The sequence below is a fragment of the Pongo pygmaeus genome, chromosome 10 (genome assembly GCF_028885625.2).
Source record: "Pongo pygmaeus isolate AG05252 chromosome 10, NHGRI_mPonPyg2-v2.0_pri, whole genome shotgun sequence".
In the NCBI taxonomy this organism is placed as follows: Eukaryota; Metazoa; Chordata; class Mammalia; order Primates; family Hominidae; genus Pongo; species Pongo pygmaeus.
The window spans coordinates 116967153-116995130 of record NC_072383.2 but is presented as its reverse complement, the minus strand read 5'-3'; the positions used below and the strand labels follow the sequence as shown (position 1 = coordinate 116995130).

At 43.3% G+C, this 27978-nt stretch overlaps 1 protein-coding gene across 4 annotated transcripts in view; it reads left to right on the top strand.

Annotated features, from left to right (window-relative positions):
* Positions 1-27978, top strand: part of TAOK3 (TAO kinase 3) — a 228063-nt gene that overhangs the window by 95615 nt on the left and 104470 nt on the right. For all 4 annotated transcript variants that reach the window (XM_054441959.2, XM_054441960.2, XM_054441961.2 and 1 more), the window contains exons 2-3: positions 13042-13146; positions 27740-27954. In XM_054441959.2, the coding sequence (XP_054297934.1) occupies positions 27835-27954 (120 nt within the window). In that variant the 5' untranslated portion in view covers positions 13042-13146; positions 27740-27834. The remainder of the gene's footprint in view (positions 1-13041; positions 13147-27739; positions 27955-27978) is intronic.

The following is a 27978-nucleotide window of genomic DNA, read 5'->3' as shown; positions in this document are numbered from 1 at the left end:
AACAAAAATAAAAATTGACAAATGAGAATTAAAGAGCTTCTGTACAGCAAAAGAAACTATCAACAGAATAAACATCCTACAGAATGGGAGAAAATGTTTGCAAACTATGCATCCAACAAAGATCTATTAATAATATCCAGAATCTATAAGGAACTCAAATCAACAAGCAAAAAACAATCCCATTAAAAAGTGGGCAAAGGGCCGGGCGCGGTGGCTCACGCCTGTAATCCCAGCACTTTGGGAGGCAGAGGTGGGTGGATCACGAGGTCAGGAGATCGAGACCATCCTGGCTAACACAGTGAAACCCCGTCTCTACTAAAAATACAAAAAATTAGCCGGGTGTGGTGGCTGGCACCTGTGGTCCCAGCTACTCGGGAGGCTGAGGCAGGAGAATGGCCTGAACCCGGGAGGCGGGGCTTGCAGTGAGCAGAGATTGTGCCACTGCACTCCAGCCTGGGCGACAGAGCGACACTCCGTCTCAAAAAAAAAGAAAAAAAAAAGTGGGCAAAGGACATGAACAGACACTTTTCAAAAGAAGACATGTACACAACCAACAAGCATATGAAAAAATGCTCACCATCACTAATCATTAGAGAAATACAAATCAAAACCACAATGAGATACCATATCACACCAATCAGAATGGCTATTGGTGGCTCACACCTGTAATCCTAGCACTCTGAGAGGACAAGGCAGGCAGATCACCTGTGGTGATCGAGAGGTCAGGAGTTTGAAACCAACCTGGCTAACATGGTGAAACCCTGTCTCTACTAAAAATGTAAAAGTTAGCTGGGTGTGGTGGCGCATGCCTGTAATCCCAGCTACTCAGGAGGCTGAGGCAGGAAAATCGCTTGAACCCGGGAGGCAGAGGTTGTGGTGAGCCAAGACCACACCACTGCACTCCAGCCTGGGCGATAGAGCAAGACTCCGTCTCAAAAAATGAAAATAAAAATAAAAAATAACAGATGCTGTCAAGGTTGCAGAAAAAATGGAACATTTATACACTGCTGCTGGGAATGTAAATTAGTTCAGTCATTGTGGAAAGCAGTTTGGCAATTTCTCAACTCAAAGCAGAATTACCATTTGACTCAGCAATCCCATTATTGGTTATTTACCTAAAGGAATATAAATCATTCTACTATAAAGACTCATGTATCCATATGCTCACTGCAGCACTCTTCACAATAACAAAGACATGGAATCAACCTAAATGCCCATCAGCAGTGGACTGGATAAAGAAAATGTGGTATATATACACCATGGAATACTATGCAGCCATGAAAAAAGAATGAGATCATGTCCTTTACAGCAACATGGGTGGAGCTGGAAGCCATTTAGTAAATGAACACAGGAACAGAAAACCAAATACTGCATGTTCTCACTTATAAGTGAGAGCTAAATACTGAGTACATATGGATACAAAGAAGGGAATCACAGACACCAGGACCTACTTGAGGGTGGAAAGAAGGAGGAGGGTGAGGATCAAAAAATTACCATATTGGGTACTATGCTTATTACCTGGGTGGTGAAGTAATCTGTACACCAAACCCCCGTGCAATGTACCTATATAACAAACCTGCACATGTACCCCTGAACCTAAAGTAAATGTTAAAAAATAAATTCAAATTCTACTTTTTTATTGCTAGGTGCAACAAAAAAATGCCTTTTATAAATAGGCTTTTGGGGTGGGGGCAGGTTTGACTTGCTCAGTGGTTCCCAAACTTGACTGTGTGTGAAAATTACTTTAAAGAGTTTTGTAAACAAAACCACAAACACTGGAATTTTCAAGGGTAATTAGAGCTGTATGCAGTTTTGGCCTTAGGTGTTGACCTTTGTACCCAACCACCTTGGGTAAGATAAGATTATATTCCCTAGTGTTTTCAAGTAAATCTATAGACCCCTGGGAACTTAAAGATATGAAAATAGGTCTAAAAGTTCTCCACAACTTTTTTAATATTGTGTTTTCATTTTGATGATGATCTTTTAAAAAATACATGGTGGGCCCAGGCACGGTGGCTCATGCCTGTAATCCCAGCACTTTGGGAGATCGGGGTGGGTGGATCACGAAATCAGGAGTTTGAGACCAGCCTGGCCAGTATGGTGACACCTTGTCTCTACTAAAAATTCAAAAATTAGCCAGGCGTGGTGGTGCGCACCTGTACTCCCAGCTACTCGGGAGGCTGAGGCAGAAGAATTGCTTGAACCCAGGAGGCAGAGGTTGCAGTGAGCCGAGATCATGCCACTGCACTCCAACCTGGGTGACGGAGCAAGACTCCATCTTAAAAAAAAAAAAATACATGGTGGATCATTTGGATGACCACATTATCACTAAAGAGTCCTATGGGTTGTTGAGATTTCAGGGCCTGTGTTTGTGTTTACCATAATGCCAAGTGGTACCACTTGAATTGTCTTAGACGAATGAGAAAAAAATAGAAATGGAAGTGGAATTAATGTGTAACTGTTAAACTCACACCTTCTGAAGGCCAGATGATATCAAGCCAGGTTATACAAATGAAGTATTCCTAGGAGTACAGGTAGAGAAAAGTGGTCTAATGGTGAATGAGCATGCCATACTGAAAAATAAGAAACACAGTAGAATGGGCCATATTTGTTTTGGAAGTTATTGTATCAACAAAATAATAATGTCTGTACTGTCAAAGCAATTGTTGAGTTTGATTTGGAGAGACGTTGTGAATTTGTTTCATATAAGTTGTATAAAAGCCATAAGAGGTTTATTACAGTTTTGTTTGTTTGAGACCGAGTCTCTCTCTCTGTTGCCCAGGCTGGAGTACAGTGGCGTGATCTCAGCTCACTGCAACCTCTGTCTCCTGGGTTTAAGTGTCTCCTGCCTCAGTCTCCTGAGTAGCTGGGACTATAGGCGTGTGCCACCATGCCTAGCTAATTTTTGTATTTTTAGTAGACACAGGGTTTTACCATGTTGGCCAGGTTGGTCTCGAACTCCTGACCTCAGGTGATCCACCCGCCTTGGCCTCCCAAAGTGCTGGGATTACAGACATGAGCCACTGCGCCCAGCCTATTACAGTTTTTTTTGTTTATTGTTTTTTGTTTTTTGTTTTTTGAGACGGAGTCTCGCTGTGTTGCCCAGGCTGGAGTGCAGTGGCACAGTCTCTGCTCACTGCAAGCTCCGCCCCCCCGGTTCATGCCATTCTCCTCCCTCAGCCTCCAGAGTAGCTGGGACTACAGGTGCCCGCCACCACACCCAGCTAATTTTTTTGTATTTTTAGTAAAGACAGGGTTTCACAGTGTTCGCCAGGTTGGTCTTGATCTCCTGACCTCGTGATCCGCCCGCCTCGGCCTCCCAAAGTGCTGGGATTACAGGCATGAGCCACCGTGCCCGGCCATATTACAGTTTTATAAATGGGCAATTTCATCTTTCGGTAGCTCAGGCCCTAAGGCTTGGAGTCATCTTTGACTCCTCTCTTTCTTTCATATTCCAATCAAAGCAGCAAAGCCCATTTGGTTGTTCCTTCTCAATTATTCTGGAATTCAACCAATTCTTATTACCTCTACCACCAGCACCTTGGTGCTGGCTGTCATCATTTCTTTCTTAGACTTTTGCAATGGCTTCTTTCAGGTCTCAGTGTTTTTAACCTTGCTTCTACACAATCTATTTCCCACAGAATAGTCAGAGTGATCCTTTTAAACACAGAAGTGGCATCTCTCATGAAATGCTTCGGTGGCTTCCCATCTCACTTATAATAAAATCCAAAATCTTCATCACATTATGAAAGGCCCTATCTCTTCTACTACATCCCCATTGTTCATTTTCCCTTACCCACGCTGGCCTTCTGGCGTTTTCTGGAGTACACAAAACAATCTTGCTATTCCCTCACCTGTACCACTCTTCCTTGCCAGGACCTTTAGGGCTTGCTCCTTCACTTCCTTCATCCTTCAGGTCTCTGCTCAACTGTTACCTTATCAGAGAGATCTATCCTGCCCACTGGCCGTGTTTCATTTTATATTTCTCTTTATATTTATTAATAGTTCATGTATAAATATTTCTATATCTCTCTACTAGAATATAAGCTGTATGAGAACAGGAAAGAACCTAAAGCCTTGTTCAGTGCCAGACGAATATTAGGTACTTAATAAATATTTGCCAAATAGTAAATGAGTAAAGTAAATGACTAAAAGTAATTTAAGAAAATGTTAGGGATCTGTGAGAATTTTTAAAATAAGAGGTATGAATGATTATTAATCATGTTTGAGAAATCCTAAGAGCAAATTATTGTGTATTACAGTTACATAAAGTTTTCATATTATATATTCTTTACATAACAGAATATTGGGGTATAAGACTGAATAATGGGGCAGCCAGGCACAATGGCTCATGCCTGTAATCCCAGCACTTTGGAAGGCTGAGTCAGGAGGATTGCTTGACCCAGGAGTTGGAGACCAGTCTGGGCAACATAGCAAGACCCTATCTCTACAAAAAATAAGTTAGCTGGGCATGGTGGCACACGCCTGTAGTCCCAGCTAATTGGGAGGCTGAGACAAGAGGGCTGCTTGAATCCCAGAGGTTGAGGCTACAGTGAACTGTGATCACACTACTGCACTCCAGCTTGGGTGACAGAGTAATATAATACCCTGTCTCTCTAAAAAATAAGACATTTTTTTAAATGAAAAAAAAAGTCACAGTACAAAATGAAGACTTCAAAAACCTGGTCAGATATTTTAGAATAATTTGGGATTTATGTAGACACATCACCACCATTTTTATACTGGTCTTAATTTTCAGACTCATGTGAGGTGCCATTTTTTTCTGAAGTAGATGCATAATTGATTTCAAGTTGCTGGCCTCATATGAAAGTATCAGACAGGACAAAGATATTCAGTGTTGCTGGACGTGGTGGCTCACGCCTGTAATCCCAGCACTTTGGGAGGCCAGGAGTTTGAGACCAGCCTGGCCAACATGGTGAAACCCCGTCTCTACTTAAAAAAAAAAAAAAAAATTAACAGAGTGTGGTCACACGTGCCTGTAGTCCCAGCTACTTGGGATGTTGAGGCACGAGAATCTCTGGAACCTGAGAGGCAGAGGTTGCAGTGAGCTGAGATGGTGTCACTGTACTCCATCCTGGGCAACAGAGCGAGACTGTCTTTAAAAAAAAAAGATATTCAGTGTTAAATTTAAGAGATCCAATGGGGCCTCTACTTTCCCATCTGTCTCTTATCCTAAACCTCTTTTTATTAAGGAAGAAAATAATACTCCATAAGAAATCAAAATAATTGATATTTTTGCTTTTGAGCCTACATAGATAAAGTCTTAAAGAGTGACTAGAAGAATCTTCATATAATTTAATGTCAGTTGACCCAGGAGTAGTCTAAAGGTTATCATTGTTAGGATCCTCAAAACCCCAGCTACTTCTGCATTATTTGCCAAGTAGAAATTAGATGATCACTAAGGTCCTTTTTCAGCTCTTAAATGTGAGGATATATGTTCACAGTTGGGCTATAGAATCATAGTGGCATAAAAAGCAGCTATCATCTAGTTTCATTTTCAGCGTGAAAGTACCTTAAAAGCAGTTTTCTTACCTCAAGATAATAGTTAAATATTGGTGGCAAACAGGAACAGCAACTAAAACAAAATTTGCCAGTTTTTTTTTTTGGTTTTTTTTTTGTTTGTTTGTTTTAGACAATTCTCTTCAAGTCTTATGGGAAGTCGTGTGGAAGGAAGCGGGGGAAGAAACCAAATACTTGACTAGTCCTAACTATGTGACTTCGAAAAAGATATTACATATTTATACTTCATTTTTCACTGCTGTAAAGTTAAGATTTTACCTGCCTCAGTCAACCCTCTGGGAGCAAGATAATGAATGAAATATTAGGAATTTTCAAAGGCTGGTTTACTGTGAAGCATGTTTCAGAGCTTCTTTGACCAGCTTCATCTAAGGCTCTATACGTAATTTTAAGTGAGAATTTGTTTATTTATTTAGAGACAAAGTCTTGCTCTGTCGCCCAGGCTGGAGTGCAATGGCACGATCTCGGCTCACTGCAACCTCTACCTCCTGGATTCAAGCTATTCTCCTGTCTCAGCCTCCTGAGTAGCTGGAATTACAGGCATGCGCCACCACGCCCAGCTAATTTTTTGTATTTTCAGTAGAGACGGGTTTTACCATGTTGGCCAGGCTGGTCTTGAACTGCTGATGTCAAGTGATCTACCTGCGTCAGCCTCCCAAAGGGCTGAGATTATAGGCATGAGCCACCATGCCTGACTTATTTTTTTCTTTTTCTTTTCTTTTTTTTTTTTTTGAGACGGAGTCTCGCTCTGTTGCCCAGGCTGGAGTGCAGTGGCACTGATCTCGGTTCACTGTAACCTCTGCCTCCTGGGTTCAAGCGATTCTCCTGCCTCAGCCTCCCGAATAGCTGGGACTACAGGCGCGTGCCACCACACCTGGCTAATTTTTGTGTTTTTAGTGGAGATGGGGTTTCACCATGTTAGCGAGGATGGTCTGGATCTCCTGACCTCGTGATCTGCTTGCCTCAGCCTCCCGAAGTGCTGGGATTACAGGCATGAGCCACCATGCTGGCCCTATTTTTTTCTTAAAGAGGCCTCAAATTTGTTTGCTCTGCAGTCTTCATAAGAACTGAATCTAGCACCATATATTTGAGTGTTCTGAGATCCTTGGGAGGAATAATAACAGAAGTTCAATCTTACATTAAATTTAAAATTTTCTTGATTACCCTCCAAAATAGTAAACTATGACTTAGGGCAGCATGGTTCAGGAGAATGTTTTCTGTAATGAAAAATCAGAAGTCCTGGATTCTTTTTTTTCCCAGACAGGTTCTTACTTTGTCACCCAGGTTGGAGTGCAGTGGCACAATCTCGGCTCACTGTAGCCTCAGCTTCCTGGGCTCAAGCAATCCTCCCACCTCAGCCCCCAAGTAGCTGGGACTACAGGCACGTGCTAACATGCCCAGCTAATTTTTTTGTATTTTATTTCATAGAGACGGGGGTCTCACTGTGTTACCCAGGCTGTTCTCGAACTCCTGGACTCAAGCAGCCCTCCCACCTCGGCCTCCCAAAGTGCTAGGATTACAGGCGCGAGCCACTGCACTTGGCCAGAAGTCCAGGATTTTAATTTGGGGATAATGCTGCCACAGAGGTGTGATGTGATGCTTAACTTTTCTGAGATGGAGTATAAAAAGAAAAAAAGGAGTTGAAATGGTGTATCTTTAATATTCTTTCCAGTGTGAAACATTCTAATTCTTATTTACTTTATTAATACTGAAATATTATGGAGTTTTCAAATTCACTGGCTCCAGGATAGTGCTGCTAGAGAAAAACATTGTTGAGAAGAACGTTATTGTTGAAAAAAACATTGAAACACAACTAAGGTCTTCAGTGAATCATCTTTCTTGAAGTTTCTGGGAAAGGGAAAATTATTTAAAATATATATATTTCTACTCTCTATCAAATGTTCTTTCTTTCTTTTTTTTTTTTGTTTTTTGAAATGGAGTCTTGCTCTGTCGCCCAGGCTGGAGTGCAGTGGCGTGACTCGGCTCACTGCAACCTCTGCCTCCTGGGCTTAAATGATTCTCATGTCACAGCCTCCCAAGTAGCTGGGACTACAGGCATGCGCCACCAGTGTTCTTTCTTATACTAAGTTAGAATGTCTGTGAGAAATAATTTACTTGATTACCATTGTTAGAAGGTTTCCATTTCTTAGAATAAAGAAGTGTTTGTGAAGAAAATTATTTCAATTGCACATCTCTGATGAAATCTTCTACTCCATGCTAGTTGGACTGTTTATTTGGCCCAAGGCCCTAAAACCTGAAATACTACATTCTTGGCGCAGTTCTACATTCTCACTATAAATGTAATACCTGAGGTTGCAGGAGGTCAAGGTCAATGTAATACCTGAGGTTGCAGGAGGTCAAGGAAGAGGGAAAAACTTATTTTATGCCTGTTATTTCATCTTATCCTCTTAGAAGAAAAAGTATTCTCGTTTATCTTTTGGGGAAAGGAAAGATTGAAATGGAACAGGGAAGGTGATTTCATCAGATTTTTATGGAATATCTGCTACTTAAAGAAGCTGTAGGGCCCAGCATTTCCACTCATAGGTATACGCTCAAGAAAATGAAAACATATATCCGCATAAAAACTTATACATGAATAATTCTAGTAGCACTATCCGTAATGGCCAAAAGGTAAAGCAGTCCAAATGTCCATCACCTGATAAATGGATAAAATGTGACATATCCATACAATGGAGTATTATTTGGCAATAAAAAGAAATACTGATTCATGCTATGCATTGGATTTGAAAACATGCTGAGTGAAAAAAGCCAGTCATGAAAGACCACATATTGCATGATTCTGTTTATATGAAATTCCCAGAACAAGGAAATACATGAAAATGAAAGTATGTTAGTAAATTGCTTAGGAATGGAGGGAATGGGGCGGGGCGGGGTGAGGCTGGGGTAATAGCTAAAGGGTATGGTTTTGTGTGTGTATGTATGGTGATGAAAATGTTCTAAAAATAACTGTGGTTAGTAATGGTTGTACATATCTGTGAATATACTAAAAACCATTGAATTGTACACTTTAAATGGGCAGAGTGTATGAGAGGTGAATTATATCTCAATAACACTGTTTTTATTTTTAAAAATATCAGGGGTTACAATGATTAATCCAAATGTGGACTTAGACAATTATCCTTCTCTGAAAAAGCACTTGCCATCCAGTTTTAAAGTACTAACTATGTGTGTTGAAAACTGAAGCAAAGGGAGAAAATAGTAGGTTTTATAGAAGTGACATTTAGCCGGGCGCAGTGGCTCATGCCTGTAATCCCAGCACTTTGGGAGGCCGAGGCAGGCGGATCACGAGATCAGAAGATCGAGACCATCCTGGCTAACATGGTGAAACCCCGTCTCTACTAAAAATACAAAAAAAAATTAGCCAGGTGTGGTGGCGGGCGCCTGTAGTCCCAGCTACTGGGGAGGCTGAGGCAGGAGAATGGCATGAACCTGGGAGGCAGAGCTTGCAGTGAGCCAAGATTGGAGCCACTGCACTCCAGCCTGGGAGACAGAGCGAGACTTCGTCTCAAAAAAAAAAAAAAAAGAAGGAAGTGACATTTAGCTGGACTGTGAGAATAGTTGGGATTTTGGCCTTATAAGCAGAGGAGACAACTTAGACAAAGACAAAGTGAGAAATGAAATACAAAATATACATACAAATGTAACTGAATGGAATTTATTTTTTCCTGATTATAGAGTTTAAGAATTTAGGTTAGACTAGTGGTTTGAAGCCAGCTTTGAATGTTCGTTAGGTAAAGTTATTATTATTATTATTGTTATTCTTTATCCCATAGGAAGTAGTGAGATTTTGAAAGATTTTGAGCAGAGCTGTGATATTATCTGAACCATGCTTTAGAAAGATGATTATGGTAATAGTGTTTTTCGAATTCCAGAAAAGATAGAGGCTGTAAGAGGAGAAGAAAAGGAGAGAGCATATGAATGCCAGAGAAATGGAAAAACAGGTCAAAAGAAATATTTGAAGCAGAAATTGGGGATTAATTGAATGTAAGGGACAGGGAAATAGAACAAAGTTAATGAGAGGTGTATGTGAGCCATTTAGGGGAGAAGCCAAATAGATATTTGAAAATATGGGACTGGGGCTTGGAATAATGGTCAGTACTGTCTAGTGACACAGTATTACTTAAAATCATTAAATGGGCAGAAATTAAGATAGCAGCTTGCAGTCACACAGAGGACTTGGGGAAATCCTTAGAGGAACACATTCATTTAGGCATCAGAGAGAAGAGGAAGTATAATCAGAATAATTTGGAAAAACAGAAGACATTTTCATGGGATCCAAGAGACATTTATGAAGAAGGAAGTGGGGGTAGTAAAATGGAAGATAATCGAAAATATCCTTTAGGTTTAATGGATGAACTTTAGGATACTGTCTTCAGCCTCAATAGCAATGCAATATTGTAGCAGAAAAGCAAACAAAGAAAAGATAAAACTGAGAAGGCTTAATTCCTAGAAGTCTTAGAGAGATAATTTTAGAACATATATAGAGCTTGGCAACCAAAGATGAAGAGAGTATACATGCATTTTAAGAAAATTATGTAAAAGTGGGCCGGGCGCAGTGGCTCACGCCTGTAATCCCAGCACTTTGGGAGGCCAAGGCAGGTGGATCATCGCAAGTCAGGAGTTTGAGACCAGCCTGGCCAATATAACGAAACCCCATCTCTACTAAAAATACAAAATTAGCCAGGCATAGTGGCGCATGCCTGTAATCCCAGCTACTTGGAAGGCTGAGGCAGGAGAATCGCTTGAACCCAGATGGCAGAGGTTGCAGTGAGCCGATACTGCATCACTGCACTCCAGCCTGAGTCTCAAAAAAAAGAAAAAAGAAAAAAGAGAGAGATAGAGAAAGAAAATTAATTATGTAACTATTTAGAGAGAGGATAATTAGCCCAGCATGGTGGCACGAGCCTGTCGTCCCAGCTACTCAGGAGGCTGAGGCATGAGAATCGTTTGAACCTGGGAGGTGGAGGTTGCAGTGAGCTGAAATCTCACCACCGCACTCCAGCCTGGGCAACAGAGCCAGACTCTGTCTCAAAAAATAAAAAAAGAAAGAAAGAAAGAGAGAGAGAGAGAAGAAAGAAAGAAAGAGAGAGAAAACTATTTTTTAGGAATGAATGTTTCCTGATTTGTAAGATGCCTTATTTGAAACTCTCTTTCTTTTCTTTATTTTCTTTTGTTCTTTTCTTTTTTTTCTTTTCTTTTCTTTCTTTTCTTTTTTCTGAGACAGTTTTGCTCTTGTTGCCAGGCTGGAGTGCAATGGCATGATCTCGGCTCACCACATCTTCCGCCTCCCAGGTTCAAGCGATTCTCCTGCCTCAGCTGCCCGAGTAGCTGGGATTACAGGCATACACCACCACACCCGGCTAATTTTGTATTTTTAGTAGAGACGGGGTTTCTCCATGTTGGTTAGGCTGGTCTCAAACTCCTGACCTCAAGTGATCCACCCGCCTTGGCCTCCCAAAGTGCTGGGATTACAGGCGTGATTCACTGCGCCCGGCTGAAACTACTTTCTTAGAAATTTAGCAACTAGTGTTCATATGATGTCATAAGGAATATTTTAGTTTATTGGAGCTATAGTCAGACTACATTAGCAGAGTAGACATGCAAACATTGCAGTTATTGATTGGTTAGTGGTTAGGTAAAATGTGATGCTGAATTCAGGCAAGTTTTAGCTACCACTTAATCTAAAGCATTCCACAGCCACAGACAGAATCGGAAGGAGTTACAAAAATAATGAAAACGTTCAGTTTATAAGTATAGGCACGAGACAAGAGTGGGATATTCTCAGCAAGAAAAATGTGAAAATGGAAGTCCATAGTTTTTTTCTAGTTTTTTCCTGTAAGGCCTTCATCTACAATGCTATTAAAGCATCTAAAAATTATTCCAATGTATGTAGGTTTTAAATTGTTATATTCTTTGACCCAATAATTCTACTTCTAGAAAGCCATTCTCAAGAAAGCCTCCAAAATGTAGATAAGTATTAGGCACCAAGATCTTCCAGACACAATAATTTTCAATAGTTCAACAAAAAGTTGAATACAGCCTTGGTTTCTGATTGTGGAGAAATGGTTGTGAATGAATTGCAGCTCTTCCATAAGACAGACATTAAGCAGTCATTAAAATGACCTTTGTGAACAGTATTTGGTGACATGGCAAAATAGTCATAGAGTTAGATAAAAGAGGTGAACTATAGAATTACACATATAATGTGATCTCATCTGCATTTTAAAAATGCAGGCAGAAATAAATACGTGCATGGAGAAAAGTATGCCAGATTGTTAATGGAGTTTTGCCTGGACAGGATTATGGATTTTTTTCTTTCCTTCTTTTTTTTTTTTTTGTTTTTTGTTTTTTGAGATGGAGTCTCACTCTGTCACCCAGGCTGGAGAGCAGTGGAGCAGTCTCGGCTCACTGCAACATCTGCCTCCTGGGTTCAAGCGATTCTCCTGCCTCAGCCTCCTGAGTAGCTGGGATTACAGGTGCACGCCACCAGGCCCGGCTAATTTTTTTATTTTCAGTAGAGACGGAGTTTCACCATGTTTGTCAGGCTGGTCTTGAACTCCTGACCTCGTGATCCGCCCGCCTTGGCCTCCCAAAGTGCTGGGATTACAGGTGTGAGCCACTGCATCTGGCCGGATTTTTTTCTTAATAGTGTGTATTTCCCAGGTTTTCTACATTGGGCATGTACTTCTTTAATAGATAATTTTAAAATAATCATCACCCCAGCCGGGCGCGGTGGCTCACGCCTGTAATCCCAGCACTTTGGGAGGCCAAGGTGGGCGGATCACTTGAGGTCAGGAGTTTGAGACCAGCCTGGCCAACGTGGTGAAACTCCATCTCTACTGAAAATACAAACATTAGCCGGGCGTAGTGGCAGACGCCTATAATCCCGGTACTCGGGAGGCTGAGGCAGGAGAATTGCTTGAACCTGGGAGGTAGAGGTTGCAGTGAGCCGAGATCATGCCACTGCACTCCAGCCTGGGCAACAGAGCGAGACTCCATCTCAAAAAATAAATAAATAAATAAATAATAATCACCACCCTGAAAATGTGGAAGATTGGTTATAGGAGAGCCTAGGAAAGGAAAGGTAGAGTAATCAATGCAAATCATCATGTCTATTGGAAAAGCAATTCAAAATAGAAGCCTTACTGACAGAGAATCAGTAGCATTACCGCGTGCTGTCAGATTAGTGCTGTCTACTGGTAACCTCCATTAAGTTACCTGGACACAAGCAAACCAGTGGAAGCTTCAGTATAGATTCTTAAATCTAACGACACATTTGTTTCCCAGATATTGCCTGTGAAAGAGTAGCTTGCATCTTTGTTTTGAGCATCTTATCTTTTAAATTTGCCATCCACAAACAGATGAAGGTAAAATTTTAACTCTGTAATATTGCATTTGTAAATATGTAAAACTACCACATGAGCAATTATTGATTCTTTAATTTTGCTGATAATTATGTATTTTGTTCTTCTTTTTCCATAGGTTGCATCATAAATACAAAGGACTGAAGTAATAAAAGAGAAAAAATAAGATTGCTGCTAAAATGAATCTGAGCAATATGGAATATTTTGTGCCACACACAAAAAGGTATTGTCCATACAACTTAGCTTTCTCCTAAGAAATGGAAAAAAATAATATTTTCTGGGTTTTTGGATGAATTTTTATCTTTGAAACAAAAATAAAAGGGAAAGTAAAAATATTAATAAAATTGGGATAAAATATTCTTTTATAAAAATCTTTGGCTGGGCACGGTGGCTCACGCCTGTAATCCCAGCACTTTGGGAGGCCGAGGCAGGTGGATCACCTGAGGTCAGGAGTTCGAGACCAGCCTGATCAAAATGGAGAAACCATGTCTCTACCAAAAATGCAAAAAAAAAAAAATTAGCCGGGCGTGGTGGCACATGTCTGTAGTCCCAGCTACTGGGGAGGCTGAGGCAGGAGAATCGGTTGAACTCAGGAGGCGGAGGTTGCGGTGAGCCAAGATCGTGCATTGCACTCCAGCTTGGGCAACAAGAGCGAAACTCTGTCTCAAAAAAATAAAATAAAATAAAAATAAAAATCTTTGAGTTTCTATTTATTTCCTAAAAATTTTTTTCTTCTCAGTTATAGTTTACAATATGGAGAATTATTTGGGTAAAAGAAATGAGCTTACTTAAACTTTCTTGATTCCTATTGTCAAATTATTTTCTGGAAATATATATATTGCCATTTTTTTTGTTGCAGTAGTTTATAGTTAGATTTGAAATTACCTAAAAGGTTTCGTATCACTTTTCTTCTGATTACAGAAGTAATAGACTTTGCAAAATATAATTTTAGAAAATACATAGAAACAAAAAGAAGGAAATAAAAATTTACCCAAAATTTCAACACCTAACTTCAGATAAAACACAAGCTACAAAGAATCCCAGACTTACAGGTCAAAGAAGTCACGTTTCCCACATGCACCATCGTATTCCTTCTGTGCTTTCCCTAATTATGCCTCGCCTCTTTTGCTAAAACAAAACAAACTGCCTTGTATGAATTCCCAAAAGTGTATTAGTAGGTCAAAGAGCATACCCATCCTATTCTTCAAGCAATGTATGAAACTATTTCCTTATACCCTTACCCAAAAAAAAGTATCTTTTTTCCTCTTATTTTGCCAATTTGGTGGGTGAAATGAGGTGTTATATTATTCCCGTTTTTACTTCTTTGATCATTAGTGAAATTACATGTTTCATATTTTAAATGGACACTACTCTTTTTTTTTTTTTAATTTTCCTACCTCTTTTGAGTTTGTAGGTAAGTGTATGTGTGTGTGTGTTCACCTCTCGGATATTCAGAATAGCTTTTTTTTTTTTTCTTCCTGTGACAGTGTTTTACTCTGTCACCCAGGCTGGAGTGGAATGGCACGATCTCAGCTCACTACAACCTCCACCTCCTGGGTTCAAGCAGTTCTCCTGCCTCAGCCTCCTGAGTAGCTAGGATTACAGGCAAGCGCCACCATGCCCAGCTAGTTTTTGTATTTTTAGTAGAGACGGGGTTTCACCATGTTGGCCAGTCTGGTCTCGAACTCCTGACCTCGTGATCCGCCCTCCTCGGCCTCCCAAAGTGTTGGGATTTCAGATGTGAGCCACCGCGCCCGGCCCAGAATAGCTTTTAACTGGCAAATATTTTGCAAAAATTTTCTCTACTTGATTTAATTTATTTTTTTTTTCTTTTGAGATGGAGTCTCGCTCTGTTGTCCAGGCCAGAGTGAAGTGGCACAATGTCTGCTCACTGCAACCTCTGCCTCCCAGATTAAAAGAATTCTCTCACTTTAGTCTCCCAAGTAGCTGGGATTACAGGCGTGTGCCACCACACCCAGCTGATTTTTGTGTTTTCGGTAGAGACAGTGTTTCGCCATGTTGGCAAGGCTGGTCTCGAACTCCTGACCTCAAATGATCCGCCTGCTTCTGCCTCCCAAAGTGCTGGGATTACAAGCATAAGCTACCACACCCAGACTTATTTCAATTTGGTACATTACATCTTTCTACAACAATAATGTGAACGTATTTAAAGAGCATAATTTGTTTTAACAGGTATATATCTGTGAAACCACCATCATAGTGGAAATAAACATATCCACTATCACTCCCAAAAAGCTTCATCGTGCCCCTTTTTAGCCCCTCCTACCTATTCCTTTTTACCTGCCATTGCCACCCCCATCCCCCAGGTAACCACTGATATGATTTCTATCTCTTTAAATTAGTTTGCATTTTCTGGAATTCCATATAAATGAAATCATAAAGTATGTACTATTTTTTGTCTGACTTCTTTTACACAGCATATTTTGAGATTCATTCATATTGTAGTGTATATCTGTAGTTTATTTTATTGCTGAGTTACAGTCCATTGTATTTATCACAGATTATCCATTCATTTGTTGGTATACATTTGAATTGTTTCCAATTTTGGCTATTAAAGCTACTGTGAACATTTGTATACAGGGCTTTGTATTGACATATGCTTTCATTTTTCTTGGGTAAATACTTGAGTATAATGGCTACATCGTATGATAGGTGTATGTTTAACTTTTTAAGAAACTGCCCAATGTTTTCCAAAGTGTTTTACCATTTTACATTCCCACCAGCAGTGTATGAAAGATACAGTCACTCCATATGTTAGTGGCTAACATTAAAAAGACTGAGTTTTGAGACAGAGTTTCACTCTTGTTGCCCAGGCTGGAGTGCAATGGCACAATCTTGGCTCACTGCAACCTCCACCTCCTGGGTTCAAGCACTTCTCCTACCTCAGCCTCCCGAGTAGCTGGGATTACAGGCGCTCACCACAACCCATGGCTAATTTATGTATTATTAGTAGAGATGAGGTTTCACCATGTTGGCCAGCTGGTCTTGAACTCCTGACCTCAGGTGATCCACCCACCTCGGCCTCCCAAAGTGCTGGGATTACAGGTGTGAGCCACCGTGCCGGGCCTCTCATGGGTTTTAATTTGCATCTCCTTAATGAATAGTGATAGTATGCATCTTTCTTTTGCCATTCATCCATCTCACTTGGTAGAGTGCTTGTGTTCAAATCTTTTGTCCATTAAAAAAATTGGGTTTTCTTATTTTCTTATTATTAAGTTTTGACAATTATTTATGTTTTCTGGATCCAGGGGTCCCATTATGAGACATAATTTGCAAAGATTTTCTCCCAATATGTTGCTTGTCTTTTGATTTTCTCAAGTATCTTTCAAAAAGCAGACATTTTTAATCCTGATGAAGTCTAATTTATGAATTTTTCCTTTGATGGATTGTGCTTTGGGTTATTAACTAAGAAATTTTTTTTTTTTTTTTTTTTTTAAATTTATGAAGTATTTATTGATCGTTCTTGGGTGTTTCTCGGAGAGGGGGATATGGGAGGGTCATAGGATAATAGTGGAGAGAAGGTCAGGAGATAAACACATGAACAAAGGTCTCTGGTTTTCCTAGGCAGAGGTCCCTGCGGCCTTCTGCAGTGTTTGTGCCCCTGGGTACTTGAGATTAGGGAGTGGTGATGACTCTTAAAGGGCATGCTGCCTTCAAGCATCTGTTTAACAAAGCACATCTTGCACCGCCCTTAATCCATTTAACCCTAAGTTGACACAGCACATGTTTCAGAGAGCATGGGGCTGGGGGAAAGGCCATAGATCAACAGCACCCCAAGGCAGAAGAATTTCTCCTAGTCAGAACAAAATGGAGTCTCCTATGCCCACCCCATTCTACACAGACACAGCAACAATCTGATCTCTCCTTCCTTTCCCCACACTTCCTCCCCTTCTCTTCAACAAAACCGCCATCGTCCTCATGGCCCGCTCCCGATGGTCGCTGTCTCTTTGGAGCTGTTGGGTACACCTCCCAGACAGGGCAGCCAGGCAGAGGCGCTCCTCACGTCCCAGACAGGGCGGCCGGGCAGAGGCGCTCCTCGCTTCCCAGACGGGGCCGCCCGGGCAGAGGCGCTCCTCTCCTCCCAGACGGGGCGGCCGGGCAGAGGCTCTCCTCACATCCCAGACGATGGGCAGCCGGGTAGAGGCGCTCCTCACATCCCAGACGGGGCGGCCGGGCAGAGGCGCTCCTCACTTCCCCGACGGGGCCGCCCGGGCAGAGGCGCTCCTCGCTTCCCAGAAGGGGCCGCCCGGGCAGAGGCGCTCCTCGCTTCCCAGACGGGGCTGCCCGGGCAGAGGTGCTCCTCACTTCCCAGACGGGGCCGCCCGGGCAGAGGCGCTCCTCACTTCCTCCCAGACCGGGTGGCAGCCGGGCAGAGGTGCTCCTCACCTCCCAGACGGGGCGGCCGGGCAGAGGCGCTCCTCACCTCCCAGAGGGGGCGGCCGGGCAGAGGCGCTCCTCACTTCCCAGACGGTGTGGCGGCTGGGCAGAGGCGCTCCTCCCTTCCCAGATGGGGCAGCCAGGCAGAGGCGCTCCCCACTTCCTCCCAGACGGGGTGGCGGCCAGGCAGAGGCGCTCCTCACTTCCCAGAGGGGGCGGCCGGGCAGAGGTGCTCCTCACTTCCTCCCAGACGGGGTGGCAGCCGGGCAGAGGCACTCCTCACCTCCCAGACGGGGCAGCCGGGCAGAGGTGTTCCTCATCTCCCAGACGGGGCGGCCGGGCAGAGGTGCTCCTCATCTCCCAGACGGGGCGGCCGGGCAGAGGTGCTCCTCATCTCCCAGACGGGGCGGCCGGGCAGAGGTGCTCCACACTTCCTCCCAGACGGGGTGACGGCCGGGCAGAGGCACTCCTCACCTCCCAGACGGGGCGGCCGGGCAGAGGCGCTCCTCACCTCCCAGACGGAGTGGTCAGGCAGAGGCGCTCCTCACTTCCCATATGGGGTGGCGGCCGGGCAGAGGCGCTCCTCACTTCCCAGATGGGGCAGCCGGGCAGAGGCGCTCCTCACTTCCTCCCAGACGGGGTGGCGGCCAGGCAGAGGCGCTCCTCACTTCCCAGACGGGGCGGCCGGGCAGAGGTGCTCCTCACTTCCTCCCAGACGGGGTGGCGGCCGGGCAGAGGCGCTCCTCACCTCCCAGAGTGGGCGGCCGGGCAGAGGCGCTCCTCACTTCCCAGAGTGGGCGGCCGGGCAGAGGCGCTCCTCACTTCCCAGAGTGGGCGGCCGGGCAGAGGCGCTCCTCACTTCCTCCCAGACGGGGTGGCGGCCAGGCAGAGGCGCTCCTCACCTCCCAGACGGGGCGGCCGGGCAGAGGCACTCCTCACCTCCCAGAGTGGGCGGCCGGGCAGAGGCGCTCCTCACTTCCCATAGGGGGTGGCAGCCGGGCAGAGGCGCTCCTCACTTCCCAGATGGGGCAGCTGGGCAGAGATGCTCCTCACTTCCTCCCAGATGGGGTGGCGGCCAGGCAGAGGCGCTCCTCACCTCCCTGACGGGGCGGCCGGGCAGAGGCACTCCTCACCTCCCAGAGTGGGCGGCCGGGCAGAGGCGCTCCTCACTTCCCAGAGTGGGCGGCCGGGCAGAGGCGCTCATCACTTCCCATAGGGGGTGGCAGCCGGGCAGAGGCGCTCCTCACTTCCCAGATGGGGCAGCTGGGCAGAGGTGCTCCTCACTTCCTCCCAGACGGGGTGGTGGCCAGGCAGAGGCGCTCCTCACCTCCCAGGCGGGGCGGCCGGGCAGAGGCGCTCCTCACCTCCCAGGCGGGGCGGCCGGGCAGAGGCGCTCCTCACCTCCCAGAAGGGGTGGCTGGGCAGAGGCGCTCCTCACTTCCCACATGGGGTGGCAGCCGGGCAGAGGCGCTCCTCACTTCCCAGACGGGGTGGCGGCCGGGCAGAGGCGCTCCTCACTTCCCAGATGGGGCAACCGGGCAGAGGCGCTCCTCACTTCCTCCCAGACGGGGTGGAGGCCAGGCAGAGGCGCTCCTCACTTCCCAGACGGGGCGGCCGGGCAGAGGCGCTCCTCACTTCCTCCCAGATGGGGTGGCGGCCGGGCAGAGGCGCTCCTCACCTCCCAGACGGGGCGGCCGGGCAGAGGTGCTCCTCATCTCCCAGACGGGGCAGCCAGGCAGAGGCGCTCCTCACTTCCTCCCAGACGGGGTGGCGGCCGGGCAGAGGCGCTCCTCACCTCCCAGACGGGGCGGCCGGGCAGAGGTGCTCCTCATCTCCCAGACGGGGCAGCCGGGCAGAGGCGCTCCTCACTTCCTCCCAGACGGGGTGGCAGCCGGGCAGAGGCGCTCCTCACCTCCCAGACGATGGGCGGCCGGGCAGAGGCGCTCCTCACTTCCCAGATAGGGCGGCCGGGCAGAGGGGCTCCTCATATCCCAGACGATGGGCGGCCAGGCAGAGACGCTCCTCACTTCCTAGACGGGGTGGCGGCGGGGCAGAGGCTGTAATCTTAGCACTTTAAGAGGCCAAGGCAGGAGGCTGGTAGGTGGAGGTTGCAGCGAGCCGAGATCACACCACTGCACTCCAGCCTGAGCACCATTGAGCGTTGAGTTAGCGAGACTCCGTCTGCAATCCCAGCACCTCGGGAGGCTGAGGCGGGCAGATCACTAGAGGCCAGGAGCTGGAGACCAGCCCGGTCAACAGGGCGAAACCCCGTCTCCACCAAAAATACAAAAACCATTCAGGCGTGGCGGCGCGCGCCTGCAATCCCAGGCACTCGGCAGGCCGAGGCAGGAGAATCACAGGAGCCCGAGGCAGGGAGGTTGCAGCGAGCCGAGATCACGGCAGTACAGTCCAGCTTCGATAACAGAGGGAGACCGAAAAAAGGGGAGAGGGAGAGGGAGAGGGAGAGGGGGAGGGGGAGGGGGAGGGGGAGGGGGAGGGGGAGGGGGAGGGGGAGGGGGAGGGAGAGGGAGAGGGAGAGGGAGAGGGAGAGGGAGAGGGAGAGGGAGAGGGAGAGGGAGCTAAGAAATTTTTAACTAACCCGGGATCACAAATATTTTCTCCTGTACCTTCTTCTAGAAATTTTATTATTGTAGATTTACATTTAGTTCTGTAACCTATTTGGAGTCAGTTTTTACACAGGTTGTTAGTATGGACCAAATATCTGTTTTCTTGCATATTTGGATGCAATTGTTCCAGTACCATTCATTGAAGACAATTATTTCTTCATTGGATTGCCTTTGTACTTCTACCAAATCTCAGTTGTCCATAAATATGTGGGTCTACTTCTGGGCTTCCTATTCCACTGCACTGATTAATTTGTCTATCTCTGTGCCAGTATTTCATGATCTTGATAACTGTAGCTTTATAATAAAGTTTGAAATTATTTTATGCTAGCTCTCCAACTTTGTCCTCCTTTTTCAAAGTTGCTTTGGTTATTCTGGGTCCTTTGAATTCTCATATGAATTTTAGATTAAACTTCTCAGAGTTTAAAAAATGTTGAGTCTTCTGATTTATAAACACTGTATATCCCTTCATTATGTCTTTATGTCATTATTATTTTGTCATTTTCAGTGTACAGGTCTTATATATCATATATCTTTTGTCGGATTTATCCCTAAGTATGTCACTGTTTTTTGTTTTTTTTTTGAGACAGAGTCTTGCTCTGTCACCCAGGCTGGAGTGCAGTGACACGATCTCAGCTCACTACAACCTCTGCTTCCCGGTTTCAAGCGATTCTCCTGCCTCAGCCTCCCAAGTAGCTGGGATTACAGCTGTGTGACACCACACCTGGCTAATTTTTGTATTTTTAGTAGAGACAGGGTTTCACCGTGTTGGCCAGGCTGGTCTCGAACTCCTCACCTCAAGTGATCCACCCACCTCAGCCTCCCAAAGTACTGGGATTATAGGCGTGAGCTACCGCGCCCGGCCATATTTCACATTTTTTATGCTACTATGATATTTTTAAATTTGATTTTCTTTTTCTTTCTCTTTGAGACGGAGTCTTGCCCTGTCGCCCCGGCTGGAGTGCAGTAGCGCGATCTCAGCTCACTGCAACCTCCACCTCCCAGGTTCAAGCAGTTGTGTGCCTCAGCCTCCTGAGTAGCTGGGACTACAGGTACCCGCCACCACGCCTGGCTAATTATTTGTACTTTTAATAGAGACGGGATTTCATCATCTTGGCCAGGCTGGTCTTGAACTCCTGACCCTGTGATCCACCTGCCTCAGCCACCCAAAGCGCTAGGATTACAGACATGAGCCACCGTGCCTGGCCTTGATTTTCATTTATTCATACATAGAGACATAATCATTTCAGGCCAGGCACAGTGGCTCACACCTGTCATCCCGGCACTTTGGGAGGCTGAGGTGTGTGGATCACTTGAAGCCAGGAATTTGAGACCAGCCTGGCCAATGTGACAAAACCCCGTCTTTACTGAAAATACAAAAATTAGCCAGACATAGTGGTGCATGCCTGTAATCTTAGCTACTTGGGTGACTGAGGCACAAGAATTGCTAGAACCTGGGAGGCAGAGGTTCCAGTGAGCCAAGATCGTGCCACTGCACTCCAGCCCAGGTGACAGAGGGCAGAGTAAGACTGTGTCTCAAAAAAAAAAAAAGAAATGTAATCATTTTATGCATTGATCTTCTGTACTCTTTAATAAACTAATAAGTTCTAGTAGCTTTTGTAGATCCCATTGAATTTTTTGACAATGATTATGTTGTTTGACAATAGAAGGTCTTACTTCTTCCTTTTCAGTCTTGATGCTTTTTTGTTTCTTTTTTTCTTATTTACTGCACCTGTACAGCATCTGGCACAATGTTTTTGTTTGGTTTGGTTTGGTGTTGTAAAGAGAGAGGATCTTGCTATATTTGCCAGGCTGGTCTCAAACTCCTGGTCTCAAGTCATCCTCTCACCTTGGCCTCCCAAAGCGTTAGGATTACAGACATGAGACATCACACCCAGCCCCAGCACAATGTTGAATGTAAGTGTTGCGAGTAAACATCCTTGCCTCCTTCCTGATTCTGTATTTAACATGCTTTTTCCCTCTGGATACTTTTATGATTTTCTCTTTATCACAAGTTTTGAGCAATTTATTATGATGTGCCTTGGTATAATTTTCTTCGTATTTCTTGTGCTTGAGGTTCATGGACCTTCTTGGATCTGTGGGTTTATACTTTTCATCAAATTCATAATTTTCTCCACTATTGCTTCCTCAAATAATTTTTTCTTTCCTAATATCTGTCCTCCCCTTCAGGGACTCCACTTAGACGTACAGTAGGCTACGTGAAGATGTTCCACAGCTCACTGATGCTCTGGGTCGCGGGTTTGGTTTTTGTTTTGTTAGTCTTTTTTCTGTTTTATTTTGGATAGTTTCTGTTGTTGTGTCTTCAAGTTCGGTAGCCCCTTTTTCGGCAAAGTCTCCTCTGCTGTGCATCCCGTACAGAGGATTTTTAAATCTCAGACATTGTAGCTTTCACCTCTAAAGGTCTGATCTGAGGGCCAGGTGTGGTGGCTCACACTTGTAATCCCAGGAGTTTGGGAGGCTGAGGCGGGTGGATCACTTGTGGTCAAGAGTTTGAGACCAGCCTGGCCAACATGGTGAAACCCTGTCTCTACTAAAAACACAAAAATTAGCTGGATGTGGTGGCACATGCCTGTAATTCCAGCTGCTTGGGAGGCTGAGGCAGGTGAAGTGCTTGAACCTGGGAGGCAGAGGTTGCAGTGAGCTGAGATTGCACCACTGCACTTTAGCCTGGGCAACAGAACGAGACTCCATCTCAAAATGACATACATATATGCATAAAATAAAGGTTTACTTTGAATCTGTTTGTATTTTGTCTGTCTCTGCTTTACATGTTCGAAATTTTCTCCACTCTTTTCAATATATGGAATACAACTATATTAAATGTTTTAATGTCCTTGACCACTAATTTTAACATATATCATCTATATCAATTATGGTTTGGTTTCAATTATTTTTCTCCTCATTATGAATTATATTTGCCTGCTTTTCTGCATGCCTGGTAATTTTTTATGGAGTGTTAGATATTGTGAATTTTACCTTTTTAGATACTGGATATTTTTATATTCCTTTAAGTATTCTTGGACTTTGTTCTGGAACACAGTTAAGTTACTTGGAAATAATTTCATCCTTTTAGGTCTTGCTTTTAAAATTTGTTAGAGCCAGGCACAGTTGGTCATGCCTGTAATCCCAGCACTTTGGGAGGCAGAGCCGGGAGGATCACTTGAGTCCTGGAGGTTGAGGCTGCAATGAGCCATGATTGTACCCTTGCATTCCAGCCTGGGCAACAGAGCAAGAGTCTCACAAATAAAAAATAGATAAAATAAAAATTGTTAGGTATCACAGACCAGCATTTAGTCTAAGGTCCCTACTATGAAGGCAAGACTCTTCTGAGTAACCTCCAGAATGCCCTGTGAATTATGAGATTTCTTATCCTGGCTAGGGGGAACGAGTACTATTCACAGCCCTTTTTGAGCTATAGGTACTGTAGTCTCTATTCCTTTCAGATCGTTTTTTACCCTGGTCTAAGGTAGTTTTCTCATATGCATGCACGAATCAGTGCTCAGCTGAAGACTTGAGGGGAACCCTTTGCAAATCTCCATATCCTGTTTCTGTGCTGCTCTCTTCTATTTGGCACTCTGCCCTGCCAACTCTACCCACCTTGGTCAACCTGGACTGTCATCTTTGTCTGCTCAACTCAGGGAGTTCACCAGGCTCTAACTGGATTTCCCCTCTCTGCACCATGGCCTAGAAATTTTCCCAGGGCATTAAGCTCAGACATTTAATGGCTTACATCATTTGCTTGTCTTCTGTCAGGGATCATTGTCTTTCTTTGCCTGATATCCATTGTCTTCAAATACCATCATTTATATGTTCTATCCAGTGTTTTTTTGTTTGTTTGATTTTTGAGATAGGGTCTTACTTTGTTGCCTGGGCTAGAGTGCAGTGGCATGATTTTGACTCACTGCAACCTCGACCTCCGGGCTCCAGTGGTCCTTCCACCTCAGCATCCTGAGTAGCTGGGACTACAGGCATACACCACCATACCCAGCTAAGTTTTTGTATCTTTTGTAGAGATACAGCCTGTTGCCCAGGCTGGTCTCAAACTCCTGGGCTCAAACCACTTACCCACCTCGGCCTTCCAAAGTGCTAGGATTACAGACATGAGCCACTGTGCCTGGCCTTGTCCAGTGTTTTAATTATTCCTGGTGGCAGATAATAGATCCAGCCCCTTTTACTCCATATTGGCTAGAAGCAGAAGTCCCTTCATTACATGTTTAAGATAAAGAAGTTATTAATTATATATAGTAAAACTTATTGATTTTCATTTTATGGCTTTGCCTCTGGTATCTTGCTAAGTAATTAAATATTCACTTGTAATTTATTCTAGAATTTTTTATGGTCTCATTTTTACATTTAAATACTTATTTCTTCATAAAATGATTTTAGTCTATAATCCATGTTTTCTCCCCAAATCCATAGCACTTAGCTTTATTCACATGGAAGCCAAAATATTCTAAAATTTATAATGTGTTTTGGTGATTGAAAATATTTTAATCATCATAAGTTTAGTTCATAGGTCTTTTTGATTTTCTTAAAGACAGTCTCATAATTTGCCTTTTACATATAGTCTCCAAAAAGGTATATCTTTGATTTAATCCATTGATTCTTTTTTTTGTTGTTCTCAGACATAAGCAATAAAATCAAAACGCTTTTTGAGCTTTTCTTTTTTTTTGAGATGGAGTCTCGCTCTGTCGTCACCAGGCTTGAGTGCAGTGGCACGATCTCGGCTCACTGCAACCTCCGCCTCCTGAGTTCAAGCAATTCTCCTGCCTCAGCCTCCCTAGTAGCTGGGACTACAGGAGCACCACCACACCCAGCTAATTTTTGAATTTTTTTAGTAGAGATGGGGTTTTACCATGTTGGCCAGGATGGTCTTGATCTCTTGACCTCGTGATCTGCCTGCCTTGGCCTCCCAAAGTGCTGGGATTATAGGCGTGAGCCACTGCGCCCGGCCACTTTTTGAGCTCTTATTTTGTGCTTTCATTTACCTGACTGACAAATAGCTGGATTTAAGTTACTTTCCCAGTAGTATTGATATAGTAACTTTATAGTTGATTATTGGCATCCATGGATTGGCAGGATGACTGCCTAGGATTATAGGTGCATTGTAGGATTATAGGTGCATTGTTGGTGGAGGGATCCTTTTTCCCATATAAACCTTCAGTGGTTCCCCTTTCCCTCAAGTTAAAGTCTAAACTTCTTAATATGGTTTAAAGGGTCTTTTGCAATTTTCCTTGGCTCAACACCAGCTTCATGTTTTCTCCTTCCAACTCTCCCATACAATTCATATTGAATGAACTAATTTTATTTTCCCTAAAAAGGCATGCTTTTTCACATCTAAGTCAAAAACAGACTGAGTCATCCTATAATATCCATGTATTAAAAAATATTTATTTTCCCCTCATAATCCAATCAGTTAAAACCATTTTATCATTTGTGTCTTTATAATTTAAATGTCTATAAGTCCATTTGACTCCTAAGCCCTTTAAGGATAGGGACCACATCCCATTCTACCTCCAAAACTCAGTACAGGGTATGGCAAATAGTGAGCATTCAACAATATTTGTTGAATGAAAGAATGAGTTGGGTAAGTGGATGGATCCTTAGGTTGATGACCTATGTATACTAGTGAACTAAGTAGACTATGAAGTAATGTATGTTGTCACCTATGGCTGCTATGTCTCAAGAAAAAAATACCTCTTAGCACTATCAGTTTTACTTAATTAATTACTTTCTTTTTTTCTTCTCCTAGCATGAGACCCATTGGCCCATGTTTTGAAAAATAGTTTTATTGGCCAATAACCAAATTTCTATCTTGGTTATCTAGTTGGTCAAGGAAGAAACACCAACTATCCTGTGATAAGTGTAAACGTTGGCATAAATAAATGATTATCTGGGTATGAGGGCAGCGGTTATTTAAAATGAAAAATATAGATGATTGATAACATTTCTATATTTTTCAAAAAATAAAAAAGAATCTACATCAAATAAATGTATGTAACTATAATGGCAGATCAATATATGAGCATGTCAAAATGATGTCCTTTTATTAATAGAAACTTTGATTTCAGAATGTTTTATGTAGCAGCAGAATAACTTGCCTCTTTACATGGGCATTTAACCTAGCCTCCAAGTGACAGTAATTTCTTCTAGTAGTCAGTAAAGAATTGTTTAATTGCCTATATTTCTGTATGAATATACCACATGTCAATCAAGAGCATGGGCTTTGCTGTTAGATCTGAGTTTTAATTGCGGTCCTGACAAATACTGGCTTTCTGACCATGTGGAAGTAGTTTGGCCCATCAAAGTCTTAGTTGGTTCTATAAAATTAAGATAGTAAAGTCATTATATTATGAAGCTATTGTAGGGATTAAAGGAGATAATATATATATAAGGTTTTAGTGCTGCCTGGCACATAGTATTGATTAATACATACCAACCGTTATTATTTCAACATTAATTACACCAAAATGAATTTTTATAATATCTCTACAATATAATTTACATTCTATACCCTTTACTCACTTAAAATGTATAATTGAATGATTTTTGGTATAGTCACAGCTATGCAGTCATCACCACAGTCAATTTTAGGACATTTTCATCACCCTGAAAAGAAAGCCTGTATCTTTTAGCTATCACCCTCCAAACCCCCCATCTCTAAGTAACCAATAATCTACTTTCTGTCTTTATAGATTTGCCTGTTCTGGAAATTACACGTATATGTGTATGTGTATATATGGAATCATACAGTATGTGGTCTTTTGCGACTGGTGTCTTTTATTTGGCATAATTTTTACAAGGTTCATTCGTGTTGCAGCCAATACTTCATTCTTTTTACTGCTGAATAATATTTCATTATATGGATATACCACATTTTGTTTATTCTTTCACCAGTTAAAGGATATTTGGGTTTTTCCATCTTCCAGTTATTATGAATAATGGTGCTATGAACATTTGTGCACAAGTTTTTGTGTAAACACATGTTTTCATTTCTCTTGGGTGTATGTATGTACTTAGAAGTGGAAACTCTGGGTCAAATGGTAACTCAGTATTTAAGTTTGTTATGAACTGCAGGGCTGTTTTCTAAAATGGCACAGCCACCAGCAGTGTTGGAGGGTTCTAGTTTCTCAGCATTTTCACAAACACTTATCTTACTTTTTGACTATCACTATCCTAGTGAGTATGCAATGCTATCTCACTGTGGTTTTAATTTTCATTTCTCTAATAACTAATGATGTTTGAGGATCTTCTCATATGTTAATGGTCATTTGTATATCTTTTTGGAGAAATGTGTATTCAAATCCTATGTCTGTTCTTTTTTTTTTTCTTTTCTTTTTTTTGAGACAGAGTTTCCCTCTCGTTGCCCAGGCTAGAGTGCAATGGCGCAATCTCAGCTCACCGCAACCTCAGCCTCCCAGGTTCAAGCGATTCTCCTGCCTCAGCCTCCCTAGTAGCTGAGATTACAGGCATGTGCCACCATGCCCGGCTAATTTTTCGTATTTTTAGTAGAGACAGGGTTTCTCCATGTTGGTCAGGCTGGTCTTGAACTCCCGACCTCAGGTGATCCACTCATCTCAGCCTCCCAAAGTGCTGGGATTACAGGCATGAGCCACCGCGCCTGGCCATATGTCCATTCTTTATTTGGGTTTTTTTATCCTTTTGTTATTGAGTTGTGAGACCAAGAGGCTTTTTAATATTTGTATGTATTTGTATTACCACCAAGTAAAATGTGTTAGAAATAATTTAATGGCAAACCTTATTTTTCTACAGGTACTGAAGATTTACCCCCCCCCCCCAAAAAAATTGTCAATGAGAAATAAAGCTAACTGTGATATCAGAAAGCAGAGCCTGCTCTACTGGCCATCATGCGTAAAGGGGTGCTGAAGGACCCAGAGATTGCCGATCTATTCTACAAAGATGATCCTGAGGAACTGTTTATTGGTTTGCATGAAATTGGACATGGAAGTTTTGGAGCAGTGTATTTTGTAAGTACATAAAAGAGTCTTTTA